Source organism: Neolamprologus brichardi, chromosome 15, assembly GCF_056152115.1.
Source record: "Neolamprologus brichardi isolate AB-2024 chromosome 15, ASM5615211v1, whole genome shotgun sequence".
NCBI lineage: Eukaryota > Metazoa > Chordata > Actinopteri > Cichliformes > Cichlidae > Neolamprologus > Neolamprologus brichardi.
In genome coordinates this window covers 4,303,891-4,318,113 of record NC_142118.1, presented here as the reverse complement: position 1 = coordinate 4,318,113, position 14,223 = coordinate 4,303,891, and the positions used below count along the sequence as shown (strand labels likewise).

The window sequence follows — 14,223 nt, the reverse complement described above, 5'->3', positions numbered from 1 at the left end:
GCTTTCTTCTAATTTTTTTAAGCAGTCTTTGAGAACAGTTCTCCAGGCTTCTTTAAGGGCATTAAAAGTTCTTCTTTGGATGTTGGCTGCCTTTTGTTCTGTTTTCTGTCAAGGTGATTCCACACTGCTTTAACATTGTTGAGATCCAGGGAGACCAATCACAATCTACTTTCATAATTCCATCAGTTTTGACAAGATCGCCAACGCCACTAACTGAAACGGAGCCCCAAACCATGACAAAGCCTCACCGTGTTTTACCAAATATATATATGTACCTCTATACATTTTGACGATGATTCGAATAAAACATTTTAAATTTGGGTTCACCGTGCTATAAAACAGATTACCACAGGTTTAATCTTGCATTCCTGAGCTTTTTCTCCCCGTCTCCCTTTTTTTTCTTGACAGCCACCATACCACGAAACCATTTCTGATGAGGCTCAGTGAACAGCAGATGGATCAACTGAAGGGCCAGATGCACCTCTCAGGTCCTGTGTCAGGTCTTTGCTGGATTTTTCCAGTTTCTAGAGGATATGAATATCAGATACACTTTCTCTGATGTAGACAGGTTTTTAGGCCTCAGCTTCTTGTTTTGTCCTGCATTTGTCCAATTTTCTCAGTTTTTAAGGGCACACTGCCTTCCACACCTAGATATGCCAAGTTTTCAGCTAATATCTCTTTGGGAATCACTTTATTGTTTCAAAAGTGCTGTTTTATGTCTGTCTATGTTATCTTTGGCAGTTTTTGTAGACTCAGCTAAGGAAATAGGAACAAATGCCTAAAGATACAACTTAAAATGGTGTCTTTGCTAAGTTTTCTATTATGTGTAGATACAACTAATCCCCCCCTCCCCCTCTGACTTAGCAGCTTTTGTTGAATGATTCACAGGTCATGTGTTTCTCTGAAAGTGGTCAGGCACAAGGACTGGAAAGAGAAAATCTCCAAAGAAAAAGTTTGAGAACTATTCTCACCTTTAAAAATGACAAGAAAGTCTCCTGGGGAGCAAAATATAAAAGAATAAGTGACTTAAGACTGTTTGATACTGTATATATGAATCTATGCATGAGTCTTGGTATTTCATCACCTACAGAACCTGATTAAATATATATTGTCAGTATGTGTTTTATTCTAAAGGTCATGGTACTCCCACTATGTGTGTTTGCCCATATAGTTCCACAGAAACAAGCATCACTTTAGATGGGGGTTTAAAAGCAGTTTTACTCAAATGAATGCTTGCAAAGACTTACATGTTTAAAACCCAGAAGCAGCAGAGCTGAGAGATTAAAAAGCAATTTAATATTCGAACCAAATATTCTATTAGATCTACATAAACAACCTTGAATTGAAAACATCTTGAAAGCATCATCTGCTGAAGATGCATGTTCCTTATTCCTCATCATGTATGGATGCTTGCTAAGTGTTCCTTCCTCCTTTGGCCTGTAAACAGCTGCTTGTGCTTAAGCGGTAAAATGTAAATCTTGACGCTGGCTGTTTACGTAGCCCAAGCTTCTAATCATGCAGACATATAATTGAGTGACGCGTGGTGTCTTTATGTGTGGAGCTGCATTCAAAGGGCAGATCCCTGTATTTATGTCTTTCTGCCTCTCTCTTTAAAATCAAAGTAGCTGCAGTGCAGCTATACCAACTAGTTAACTCGCTAAATGTATTAAAAATGTTTATGTGATTCTTAATGTAAATTGTCACTGTGTGAGGTCAGTACAGAGCTAAATGTTTTACACTGCTAAATGTTTTACACTGCTCATACTGATTTTACAGCAGTGATTTGTTCAGGCACGAAAAAAGACACTGCATGAAATTCAAAAGATGCATCTAATAACATAATACATTATTTTTTAGACTTATGTTGGAGGATTTGAGTGTAAAAGTCTTTTTTATTGTTGTTTTTTGACAAAAGCCAGCCCAAAGTGATTTCACAATACAATAATTATAATATCTAAAATAGCAACAACTTCTGTGGATGAAGGAGCAACCACGATTCGCTGATCAAAACTTCCTTGCACCCTATTCACACAGGAAATTAAGTCACAAACAAATAAACACTCTGCCAATTTGCTAAATTACGCACAGCTTCTTGTGTGCGACCAACCTCAGCGTACTTCTCAATATTTGAACCATGCGAGCGAGGTTTGGACCCTTTCTTGTGATCTCTGAGAGGTCGTATAATCTGGAGGTGGACTTGTTGCTCAAATTAGTGGGTAGAGAAGCGTGCCACATGTTCAGTATCCATAAATATTGACTCTGGCTTTCTAGCTGGCCGTCTCTGACCTTGGTGGGTTTCCATTTTGGGACAAACCTATTTGAAATGTGTCCCATTTTGCCACAATCTCTTTCATGCACCATGTGCACGTGCTTAGCGTAGTGCAGCAGTCGTGCTTCTGCTGTCAAACACGTGGACTGATGAAGATATTGCTGGTTTCTAAATTAAAAAGACGCCACTGCCTCGCAGTTGAATTAGGGATGAGTCATAACAGCAAATTGTTTCCTGGTTTCAAACGACATCTCTGAAGATTATCTCCCTGGGGACACACATACAGTCTGTTAAAACTACATCTGGCTACATCAAGGCAGAGGAATGTAGGCCCTGTGTCTAGCCAAGCTACTGTTAACAGCAGGTGAAAGGCTAATAGTTAGATCTGCAGTGTCATCTCGGGGCTTTGTCTGCCCCCTTACTTGTGGAATGTGCGTGATGACAAGAGAAGGCTGCGCCGTCCACATCCACCATAACATGTGCAGACAGACACATCCACGGGACAACAAATGAGCATGTACAGCACCGTAGTGAGGACAATAAGCCATGTCTTCTTCTGGGTTTTTTTGACAGGATCTATGTGTTAAAACACCACTATCCTCATCTCTCTCAAATAACCTCAAACATTTCCCCCGTCAATACATTCATTATACTTTCTTTAAAAGTGCCATGTATTACACATTGTTCTGCCATAAGGGAGTTTCCATAAAAAAGATACATCTATTAGATGAAGCAAAAGTACATGGTGGTGTTTTACTGTATATTATGTTTCTGGTTAGAAAAGAAGATTTCCCCCCAAAGCTGAATGGAGCATAACAATAAGAAATATGACTTTTAAATGATTACATAATGTATCATTTGTACATGTGGGGGTCTCGGGGTTTTATAACACAAACCTAAACTTGCTTTTTCTTCCAGTCTAACCTGAATTTTAGCCTTATATTACCGTCCGTTTGTCAAACAAAGGCAGTCGTTTTTATATAGAATTTGGGGGAAAAACAACTCTTAACTCAAAGAGAGAAAAAATGTCACAAACCAGGGACAATGCGGTGATTGTGCGACTGTGTTTGTGAGTCTGGGAATTTTCAGTTGTGTTGATTCTAAGCACAGACTTAAGGCCTCAGGGGTCGGATCAGAGACTGGTCATATTAGTCCTTACGACTGGGACAAAAGGATTTCCAAGACCACCAGTTTAATCTGATAACAACAGTCTATAGCTAAATTGCTGTTATGAGGATGGACAGATGCTCCACAGCACTGTTTTTGACCTGCCTGTGGGTCATTGCAGACTTTAAAAAAAAAAAATCAGGGAAATTTAGGCTTGAAATTGTGTTTATTTGCTTTGTACCTGCAGTTTCTAGAAACGTTACTTTCTGAAAACCTTTTTTCAACCTTGTTAACATGCCAATGTGATGTTTTTATATGCTAGAAGGCACACCAGGGCACACCAGAGAGTGAGATAAAGAGTGCAGTGTTGCAATGACAGGTTTTAAAGCATGGATTTAGAAAGCCAGGTTTCATGCATAACAAACCTAAAGCAACGACTTTACTCTGCTGTGGACATGGGCAGCTGGAGACACTGTGGACATGTAGTCATTGCTGTTGTACTTCTGTGAAGCCCATTGAAGTCCACCTTGCAATTACAGTTTACATAATACAAAGTTTCCAAAGATGTCGCAAAAATGTAGATCACTTAGACCCAAATCAACCCTCATGGACACAGATGTGCTAACACCCACATTAGGAACCAATCCCTCCAACTTACAGGCTGGGGACTAATAGAAGTGACAACCTTATCTTTAATAACAGAATAGGATTTGAGTCCAACATGGATAACGTCTACATAGGAGAGACTGTTTCATTTAGTTTAGTTTAGGTTTACAGCTAAACGACTGCTACTAACTAATAACTGTCACTTGATTTCTGGCTTTTTCCGACTGTTGACCTGCTGAACAGCACCTTCTCTTTATCCTGGACCTCCTGATTTACAGTTTAAGCAGCGGGTTTTCCTCTACTACTTAACAACTGGACCTATGTTTTCCTTCATTTTGCAAGAGAACTTATGAGTGAAGCTCACAGATCCAGTGGAAAGAGGATGAGGGAGCAGGCATGGACCAATATTGATATGCATATTAAATTAGGGAAAGCCCCTTTTTTTTTTGCACAAGGGGGTATGTTCATTTCAAAAAAACAGCTTCTGAACATTTAAATGTTCTTTGGATTTTAATAAATGGTTGGAGAGGGACTTTTCCAAGATTTTATGCATTTTAAAGAAATAAAACATATATATTATGAAAGCATGGGGCTGAAGCTAAACATACATGTGGGAAACTCTGTACAGCTCTCATGCTTGTTTTTCCTTTTCCTATAAGCAGTGGAAGCAGCACAGCAGTGCATGTAGGTCTTTAAGACAGCAGAGAGCCATTTGAGCACATGTGACCTTGAATTTGATTCAACAACTTTGAAAGAATATTTACAACAATCACAAATAAACAGATACTTGCTAGAAGAAATAAGCATGCCATTAGTGGTGGTTGTTGAGTTAATAGTGTCTGGCTAAGTCGAAGTTTAGGCTCTCAGAAACTCTCTCAGTAGGTCGTTCATTTGAGTTTGAGATAGCATATCTCTACCCGCCCTCTCTGGCCGTGAGGGTTTCATTCTGTGATGTTGTTCTTTCAATCAGCATGTAATTAGATCAGCAGCGATATGATAAGCAATGACATATACAGTGTCAGAGCCACAAGATCTTCTCAAACCACCCTGGGCATCACTGATCTAGTCCCTCAACAGCCTTGGCTTGGCACATTCCTCAGAACTGGCCTGACATAAGCTGAGCCAAAGGAAAGACACACACACACACACACACAATTTATGCATGTCCATGCCCTCAAAACACACAAACATTGACATGATCATTTAGTGAAACCGCAAAAATGCCTACGAAAAGGAAAAAGACGGACAAATAATCAGATAAGGCCCTCTGTTTCTAATCCTGTCACTCGAGTAATTAAAGATGCTCACAGCTTGCTGTGGGAGGACTTATCCTGCAATCTACAGCAGCCTGAATGCAGCTTTTACCTGGATTTGGGTTTAGAGCACTAGGTTTACCAAGTGGTATTTTGGCAACAACACAGACCCAACTGCCAGCAGATTAACATAACAATGGAGAAAATCTTTATGAATAAATGACCTGTAGTAGAACTAAAGTCCATGAAAAAGACTGCATCACAATCTGTCACCATTTGCCGATTCTGATGAATAAATACATTATCAAAACAATAATAAGATCCAAATAAGCTAAGTAGAATTCAAAGAAGCTAATTAGATTCAACACCTCAAAAAGGTTAAACTCTAAAGTCCTGGACGCAGCAAAGAAATGGAAAGGGAACGCTGTGACTCAGACAGCAGAACACACTCATTGGCCTTGTTGTGTTTTAATTGCTAAGTGGATGATCCGGGATTATCCCTGATAAAATATTACTGTCCTAAAAGAAGACAAATATCTTGTGATCGCTGTGGGATTTAATCTCTCACTATCTTGCGAAGAAATCAGTGTGCTTTGGCCCAAACACAGCCACCATTATCACCTAATGGATAAGAGCAGAGGAACTCAGTGGGGGCTATTTTTATGGAGATCACATAAACACCAATCCTACTGACTACAACCCCTGAGGCTAAAAACAAAGCAGCAAAATTTCCCTTACCCATGCGTGCTTTCAACGGCTACACAAAAGAACCAAGTACTTTTCCTAGAAAGGTCAAATCAAACCGGTGCGCTTACATGCTTCGCTTAACCGGTCATCCTTTTTAAGATGCAATTTTGTGTGAACTCTAAATTATAAACTTAGTGAAAACATTACTGCCTTCTTGGGAATTTTTTCTTACAAGATTTTATCACTTGGCTCCTCCGCAGTACTGAAGTATAAGACAGCGATTCTTGCAGCCAAAGCTGCCACAGATATATTGATAAAGAGCTGCGAGCTGGAAAGAATGAAAAAGCCTGAAAAAGCCTAAAGCAGCCAGCGGGGAAGCGTGAATAAGTCACACATGCACAAACATTCACACAAAGTGAAGTTTGGCAGGAGAATGTGACAGTCACTTTGCAGCATCTAATCCTCTGAAACCACTAAAGCAACAAGTTATAAGCCCATTATCTGTTAGACTTAATCCAAAAACTAAACATTTTTGATCCAGCCATTAACACCACTGGTCAAAAATGTGTTTATGTAACAGCAGGAGCTGACATGTTATTGCTCAGGGGTGGTCAAATTCACATGAGTATTAAACCATCTAGGGACTGTCAAAAGTCATTTTGATGCTACTAAAAAGCATTTAAAAATCTGGAAAAACAACAGCATGGTTTTAACTGCTCTTGACTTTATTATTTCTTCTGTCTCTTGTTTCGTTTTCATTTCAATGATGTATAATGAGGGTAGGTAGGGGGGGGAAGGAGATTTTACATGTCCAAGCCTTTCAGTCATGAAAACGTTTGGAGCCTCAGGGGTAGAGGTCCGCAGGAGGTGCTTTATTGTGGACAAATGATTGACATCCCCTTAGTGACATCACTACGACAAAAAGAGCGCTGGGGGAAGAGGCAACAATCAATTCAAACACTCCAGCGCGGCGCACAGAAGAGAGGCGACGCGCTCTCCTACTCGTAGCAACAAGGTCCAAAAGAGCGACACTTAAAGGTCCGCTTATCCTGTTTCTCTCTCTCTCTCTCGCAGAAAAGTTCAGTTTTAGCAGAAGGCAGCTGTTCGCTGGTAAAGATGTTCAGAGAAGCTTCTTTATACTTAGATCGGTTATGCCTACGCGAAGCCGTTTCCTCGTAGAATTCACATAATTTTTTTTTCCTTTCGGGACTGACCAAGACCTAACCCGATTCGCAGCTGGTGATAATATGTGTGAGAGGCGATCGGCGAAGGCTATGGGCTGTCTTTGGTCCCCCAAGGAGAAGCAACGTGGATTAAACACGAATTAATGTGGAATTTATCGGAGCCCAAAGGTGGAACGACGACCGGACACAGCGCTTTCTCGTCAGGTAAAATAAAAACTCACGTTTTTTTTTTCTTTTTAATAAACGCTTAAAGTACTTAATTGGCGTAAAACAAAAAAATTAAATGTTTGAACAATAACTTGCTACACGAGGAAAAGCTTACTTTCTAAGTGACCCCCCTCCCTGCTAGTTCTTGGTTTATATGTGATTATAGGGTGTGTGCGTAAAAGTTAAAGCGTTCTCCTACACACGGAGAAAACTATGAAAAGAAGAAGAAGAGAAAAAAAGGTCGTTTCTTTGGAAGTCGTGCTGCTCAGATGATGCTTAGGTTTTTCATGTTTTTTGATGTCCTGTCCCGGGCTACATCTGGTACGCACGTCAGATCTAACACCTGCGAGCCTCTTGAAGTAACTCTATCCCTTATGATTACACACGACCGTCAAAGCCCCTGCAAACAGACGCTTGTAACACCGTCTGGTTGCATCTGTTGCTGCTGTGCATACTAACCCGTTTCCCTTCACTGTATTCTTTGATGCTTCTTGTGATCTGTCGGGCTACACAGACTTGCATTTCTTTTTTCATATCACCTCCCCTAACGTGATTTCTTATCTCCTCTAATTGGAGACTTTTTTGTCTGATCTCTCTCCGCAAACCCTTTGATTCGTTTTTTCTGAGTCAGTCCCTCGCTTTTTTTTTTTGTTCTTCTCTTTCAGAGCTTCTTCACCTTGATATTTTCATGTATCACTTCATGTTAAGACCAAACTTCTCTTTCAGCTTTGACGCGCTATATTGCCGGAGGGGGTCTCTCTCTCGCTCTCTCTCTCTCTTTCTTTACCCACTTCAAAGTGAAGCGTTGTCTTCCCTTTTAACCTGATTTCCTTCAATCGTTCCGACTGTGTAGGGGGATCACACACAGTTTAGGGAATGCTGCAGTGAGGTCCTTGCCGCGTCTACCTCATGTCAATACCTCAGCGCCAGTGTATTGACAGAAATCAACTTTCTCCACAGGGACTGACTGATCATGGTCGCCGTGGTCCGCTCTCTCATGGTACTGCTGCTCGCTCAGGTGTTGCTGGAAGGTGCTACGGGACTAATCCCCGAGGTCGGCCGGAGGAAATACAGCGAATCCGGGAAGCAGACCACAGAGCAGTCAGAGAGCTTCCTCAACGACTTTGAGCTTCGGCTTCTCAATGTGTTTGGACTGGGGCGCAGGCCGACCCCGAGTAAGCAAGCCGTGGTGCCGCAGTATATGGTGGACCTTTACCGTATGCATTCAGCAAACGGAGACCATAGCACCAAACGACCCAAGAGCATGGGGAAACACGCAGAGAGAGCCGCCAGCAAGGCCAACACGATTAGAAGCTTTCACCATGAAGGTATGTATTAGTGACATACCTTTACCTGTCAGCCGGGAAGCTTCTCGGCTCTCTCAGACAACCCAAACCTATATTTAAACATGACTCAGTGCGTCAAGACTGAACTTCAGAGTCTTCGCTGTTTTATAGAGGTTTAGTCATTTACAGGTGACACGCGTCTAAGTTACAACTTACTCTTAAATACGCTCGGGATTGCCTAAAACTCAGTAACGCGACTTACAAACAAGCATCTCCTACGCAATTAATTACCTCTCACATATGCTGTGATGCAACATTTAACCGAACATCCCCCTGGGGCTGCTGTCAGAGGTTTTAAAACATCAAGGGAGGTGGTATCCCTGGAGTAATTTGTTTCTTAATAATTGATGGTGTTTGCGTGGGCTCCGAAAACAGTTTTTCCAGACACGCACCACAGGAGCAGGATAAAGGGCGGTGTGCCTTTGCGCAGGTGATAGTCATCACCCTGTTACTTCAATAACACACGACATGACATTATACTAACACGCATTATGACAAAGTCATCGTGTCAGACTGAATTCTGAGTCATTTTTAACAAGACTGAAATTAGTTCTTGGTTAAAAAAAAAAGAAGAAGAAGGGGGGGGGTACCCGCCTTATTCGTCTTTCCAAATCCCCGTTGTGCCCGTGCAGTGCGCCATTACGCATGTTCCAATAACACTATAATTGCTCACTTAGTTTGTACGGTGGATACGGTGCTGCTTGTTGAATTTAGTGTTTCAGTTCAAGTTCGCTGCACTTCAAAGATAACATATGCTGCTCATATATATATATAAGACTGGCACTAAATCCTGGATGAGGTGCACTAAGTTCAACAGCTACACAGATGTTCGCACAGAGTTACAAATAAAGTGGACTTTTATAACTTAAAAAACAGCAGCTGAGAAAATAAAAATGATGGTTTACTTATATTCTATTGATCCGAGGCTATATTGTGTTTTGCACCTGGCTTTTATATTAAAATGACTCACGCATGATAAAAATGAAACACTACAGTGTTTATTGTCAAACATATAGTGATGCTTTATCACCATTTACCATCTTTAGGTCTATGTTCCATTTGTCAAAGCTATGGACACAAGTTACTGTGTCCATAGGGGCTCTACACAGAGTCCTCATACAGAGTTCTAAGTGTTTAACTGGGGAAGTTTCCATCAGGGGTGAGTCAGAGGGGTGGTTGAGTGGTTGCTTGGGTGCTCTCCAGAGGCCTAGTGCAATGACACCAAGTGGCTACACCGACACACTACAAACAACCGTGGCCTGGGCAGCTGGGCTAAGCGACTGCCCCCAGCCAGCTACTGGAAACCTCTGCAACCGGCCAACACACCTTGACACCACTGGCCATTACGAATGCGCTCAGGCTGTGTTTACATACGTCCCCCCAGCCCTTTCATCCCGTGCTAACAGAGCTGCTGGGTTGTTCATCTTCCCACGTCAAGAGACACACAATTGATGGCTGCTGCATATAATAAGCATGTATCTACAGATGTAAACGCAGCACATCAAAGCAAACTGCTCTAATCATTCATCACATCTGCTGCCTGATATTCATTTCACTAGGATAATTAGTTTCACTGCTATCAGTTTTCAAAAATAACCATTTCCCATGCCAAATAGAACATTTCCACTACTACACAGGAAGTGGCTGCCAGAGACACGTCTCTGATGAATGACCCAGCATTAGCCTTTATCTTATGTTTTGGCATGCAGCACAAAAAGAAATTAGGAATGTTGATACACTCATATCTGTGGTTCACACGTTTGTGACAGGCCCTGACTTGTTCACATAGCCAAACCTCAAAGAACAGAAAACGAGAGAGAGTGAGAATATTGTTGCAGAAAGAAATCGAGGAAGACGTGAAAGAGGAGGAGAGAGAAAGAAAAGAGGATTTGGGGCTAAGAGAACAGAGGGAAAGGGGGATTTGGGAGCTGAGGAACGAAAGAAAGAGAGGGATTGGGGACAGAGGAGGGGGAACAAGAGACAGGGGGCTTTCCCACATCAAATAAGGAGTGATGGGCCTAATTGAGGTCTTTGTGCCTCTGGAGGGAGATTTAGGATGAGATGGTGGAATTTCCTAAATACCTCCTTTGAAAAAGCAAAGAGTTCAAAGTTTGTGTTTACGGCGCTGCACCAAACAGATTAAAAAGTGTGTCTATACATCATCTGTGATCTTCATAAAGTAAGAGTTCAAAGTGGGAGGGCTGCCTCAAAGAAAATTGTAGCTTTTACTAAGACTTCTGTCATTTACTGTACACTATAGAGGGGTATACAAAGATCTTAACTGTCTACAGTTTATATATACTCTACTTTCCATTTGTCTTTTATTATCGTCACATTAATTGTAACTTAAGTCCTTGTAATTTCAGAATTATTTATTAAATTTAATACCTTGACGCATAAAAGAAATACTCCAGTGCTGGCAACATCTACACTATAAATAAATGTTGACGCAACAGTTGGCCTTTCTAGTTTTCTTCTGGCCATTCTCATTTTTGATGAAGTCAGTATATGGTGCAACTTTTTTTCATGTGTACTTATGAAAATATTTTGCAGCAGCCAATTCTCACAGTGCAAATGAGCCATCTAAAGTCTGGCTGACTAGCGTGTTTGATCTTATCGATAGATGGAAGTGCACTGCTTTCATCTTCTGACATTTAACCAGGTGAATTTATGAGCATGACACTAATCGCTGTATTACATCCCCATGAGCATTTCCTTGCTATTACACTGAGTCATACATGCAAAGCGCGAATATATGATGTATACCTGCTATGCAACCGCATGCAATCGCTCACATAACCACGTGGTAGCTTGGCTGGATCCATATACTAGATCCACTCGATGTTATTTCTTAGGCATGTATGAAATGAATAAATTCTTGGCTTGATCCTTACCCTATGGTTGTCTCTCTTCTGTCCTTTACAGAGTCTATGGAGGCCCTGGCCAGCCTAAAAGGCAAAACGACACAGCAGTTCTACTTTAATCTCACTTCTATTCCAAATGAGGAACTCATCACCTCTGCAGAGCTACGCATTTACAGGGATCAGGTCATGGGATCTGCAAGCCCCACCGAAAGCAGCATTAGTGACAGTACTCCTGCTAGCGGCCTCCATCGTATCAACATTTATGAGATATTTGGAGTTCCTGCCACTCAGGGCAAGGAACCTCTACTACGTCTGCTGGACACTCGAATGGTGCAGGACTCTTTGAGTCGCTGGGAAAGCTTTGACGTCAGTCCCGCTATATCTCATTGGACCTCTGGGAATGGCCACAATCACGGCTTCTTGGTGGAGGTGATTCACCCAGAGGAGGGGGAGATGGACAGCAAGGACGCCCACAGACGCAGGAGACATGTCAGGGTGAGCCGGTCGCTACACCAGGACCAGGACTCGTGGCCTCAGGCTCGGCCGCTGCTTGTGACATATGGCCACGACAGCCGCGGGGGCTCAGTGCTCCACAAACGGGAAAAAAGGCAAGCAGCACCCCGCAAACAACGTAGGAAGCACCAGCACAAGGCAAGCTGCAAGAGGCATGCCTTGTACGTGGACTTCAGTGATGTGGGCTGGAATGAGTGGATAGTGGCACCCCCTGGCTACCATGCCTTTTATTGCCAGGGGGAATGTCCTTTCCCCCTAGCAGACCACCTCAATTCTACTAACCACGCCATTGTGCAGACACTTGTCAACTCAGTCAACTCGAACATCCCCAGAGCCTGTTGTGTGCCCACTGACCTCAGCCCCATTTCTTTGCTCTACCTGGACGAATTTGAGAAAGTAATCCTGAAAAACTACCAAGACATGGTGGTGGAGGGATGCGGCTGCCGGTGAGAAACAGGCGGCACGGATAGAAACGAGCGAGAGGGCACAAGAGGCAGAAAGAGATCAGAGGTTATCATGGACACCCAGTTTCCCAATGAAGACATTTATTTATATGAAAGAAACAGAAAACAGAGCTATTGCGGAAGAAGAAGAAACTATATATGAATATATTTATGTCTACATAAGGTTGGGAAAAATAAATATTTTAATCAAAGGAATATTCCTTTACTGGTTTTGAAAATGTATTTCCGATGTACATTTTGAAATGGGTGCAATACCACATGAAGTATAATGCTCAGATTTCTATTTTGTATTTATTTCTATTATAACCACTTTATTTGTAAATAAATAATGTGTATTTATCGTGAAAAAAAACATCCCGTGGTCACTCCAGTGTTGCACGATCGGCTTCTGACAGAAATTACCTGCGAAAACGTAACACGTGACAAGAAGCTTATATTTCACTGATTGCAAACCAAGCACTGAACTATTGTGCTAAAAGTAATCGGAGACCAGTGTTGGGAAGGTTACTTTTAAAATGTATTCCATTACAGAATACAGAATACATGCCCCAAAATGTATTCTGTAACGTATTCCGTTACGTTACTCAATGACAGTAACGTATTCTGAATACTTTGGATTACTTAATATATTATCATGCTGTTTACAACTACATGAATGTACTATTGCTGTGATTTATTACTGTTACTGAAGGTCCGCGGCTCCGAACCGTAGTAAAGGACCTCTGACTAATACGGTGGGTTCTGTGTCAGGCTCGTAGCCGAAAACTAGCTTTGTTGTCTGGGTCAACTTTGCTAGCAAGAGACAGAGAGAGGCGTTGAAAGGCTGCTCCAACGGAACTTATTGTTTTTGGAGGAAAACACGAACACGGTGTACTGTCGAGTCTTAATAGCTTACTTACAACTGGGCTCGTCAGGCTCTCTTCTTGGCTGCAGTGGTTATTATTATATTTACATGCTTCCAGCTCCCGTTTTTGCTCGACAGCTCGTACTTTTCCTTTTTCTCCCTCCCTCGCTCACAGACACATAACGTGTATAGCAGTCCATTCTCCCTGCAGCACGGACTACACTGCCTATGATGCTACATTCTTTAGAGCTATACCGGTAGCATTCTGCCTATTAGCTTAGCACAACAACAACAAAAAGGCCTCTCTCACCCAGGAAACACGTAGAGAGAGAGCGTCACCCTGTAACCATGGCAACCGTAACGCTGCCGCCTGGAACAACAGAACGTAGCTGTCAAACAAAACCCAAACAGTCCTGACCCGCCACAATACGAAACAGGGAAGTACCGCCGTGTAATCCATTTATTTCAACAGAGTAACTGTATTCTAAATACCACCTTTTTAAACGGTAACTGTAACGGAATACAGTTACTCATATTTTGTATTTTAAATACGTAACGGCGGTACATGTATTCCGTTACTCCCCAACACTGTCGGAGACCAACAACAATGGAGGTTTTGAAGGCAAAGCGATAGGATCACTGGCGTAATGAAATGTAGCACGTTGTAGGGTCACAGACAATTTACATGCCCACGGGAGGCTTATAAAAACAGAGCGTGTTTGTAATGCCTTACATGTCACTGCATGGATCCCTGGGAAGATTCTCTTAACGTCTATGTTTATTCTGCTCCCGACCAATATTATCAAATGGAGGGGGAAAAAAGTGAAACTGCAGCCCTTCTGTGGAAGGTCTGACAGGGCACGAGGTTTATTTACAGTG

At 42.0% G+C, this 14,223-nt stretch overlaps 1 protein-coding gene across 1 annotated transcript; it reads left to right on the top strand.

The window, feature by feature from the left end:
* Positions 1-6,893: 6,893 nt before the first annotated feature.
* Positions 6,894-12,768, top strand: bmp2b (bone morphogenetic protein 2b). The gene is made up of 3 exons (XM_035908658.2): positions 6,894-7,310; positions 8,274-8,641; positions 11,585-12,768. Exons 2-3 carry the CDS (start codon positions 8,287-8,289, stop codon positions 12,484-12,486), a joined length of 1,257 nt encoding a protein of 418 aa, XP_035764551.2. The 5' UTR covers positions 6,894-7,310; positions 8,274-8,286; the 3' UTR covers positions 12,487-12,768.
* Positions 12,769-14,223: the final 1,455 nt, after the last annotated feature.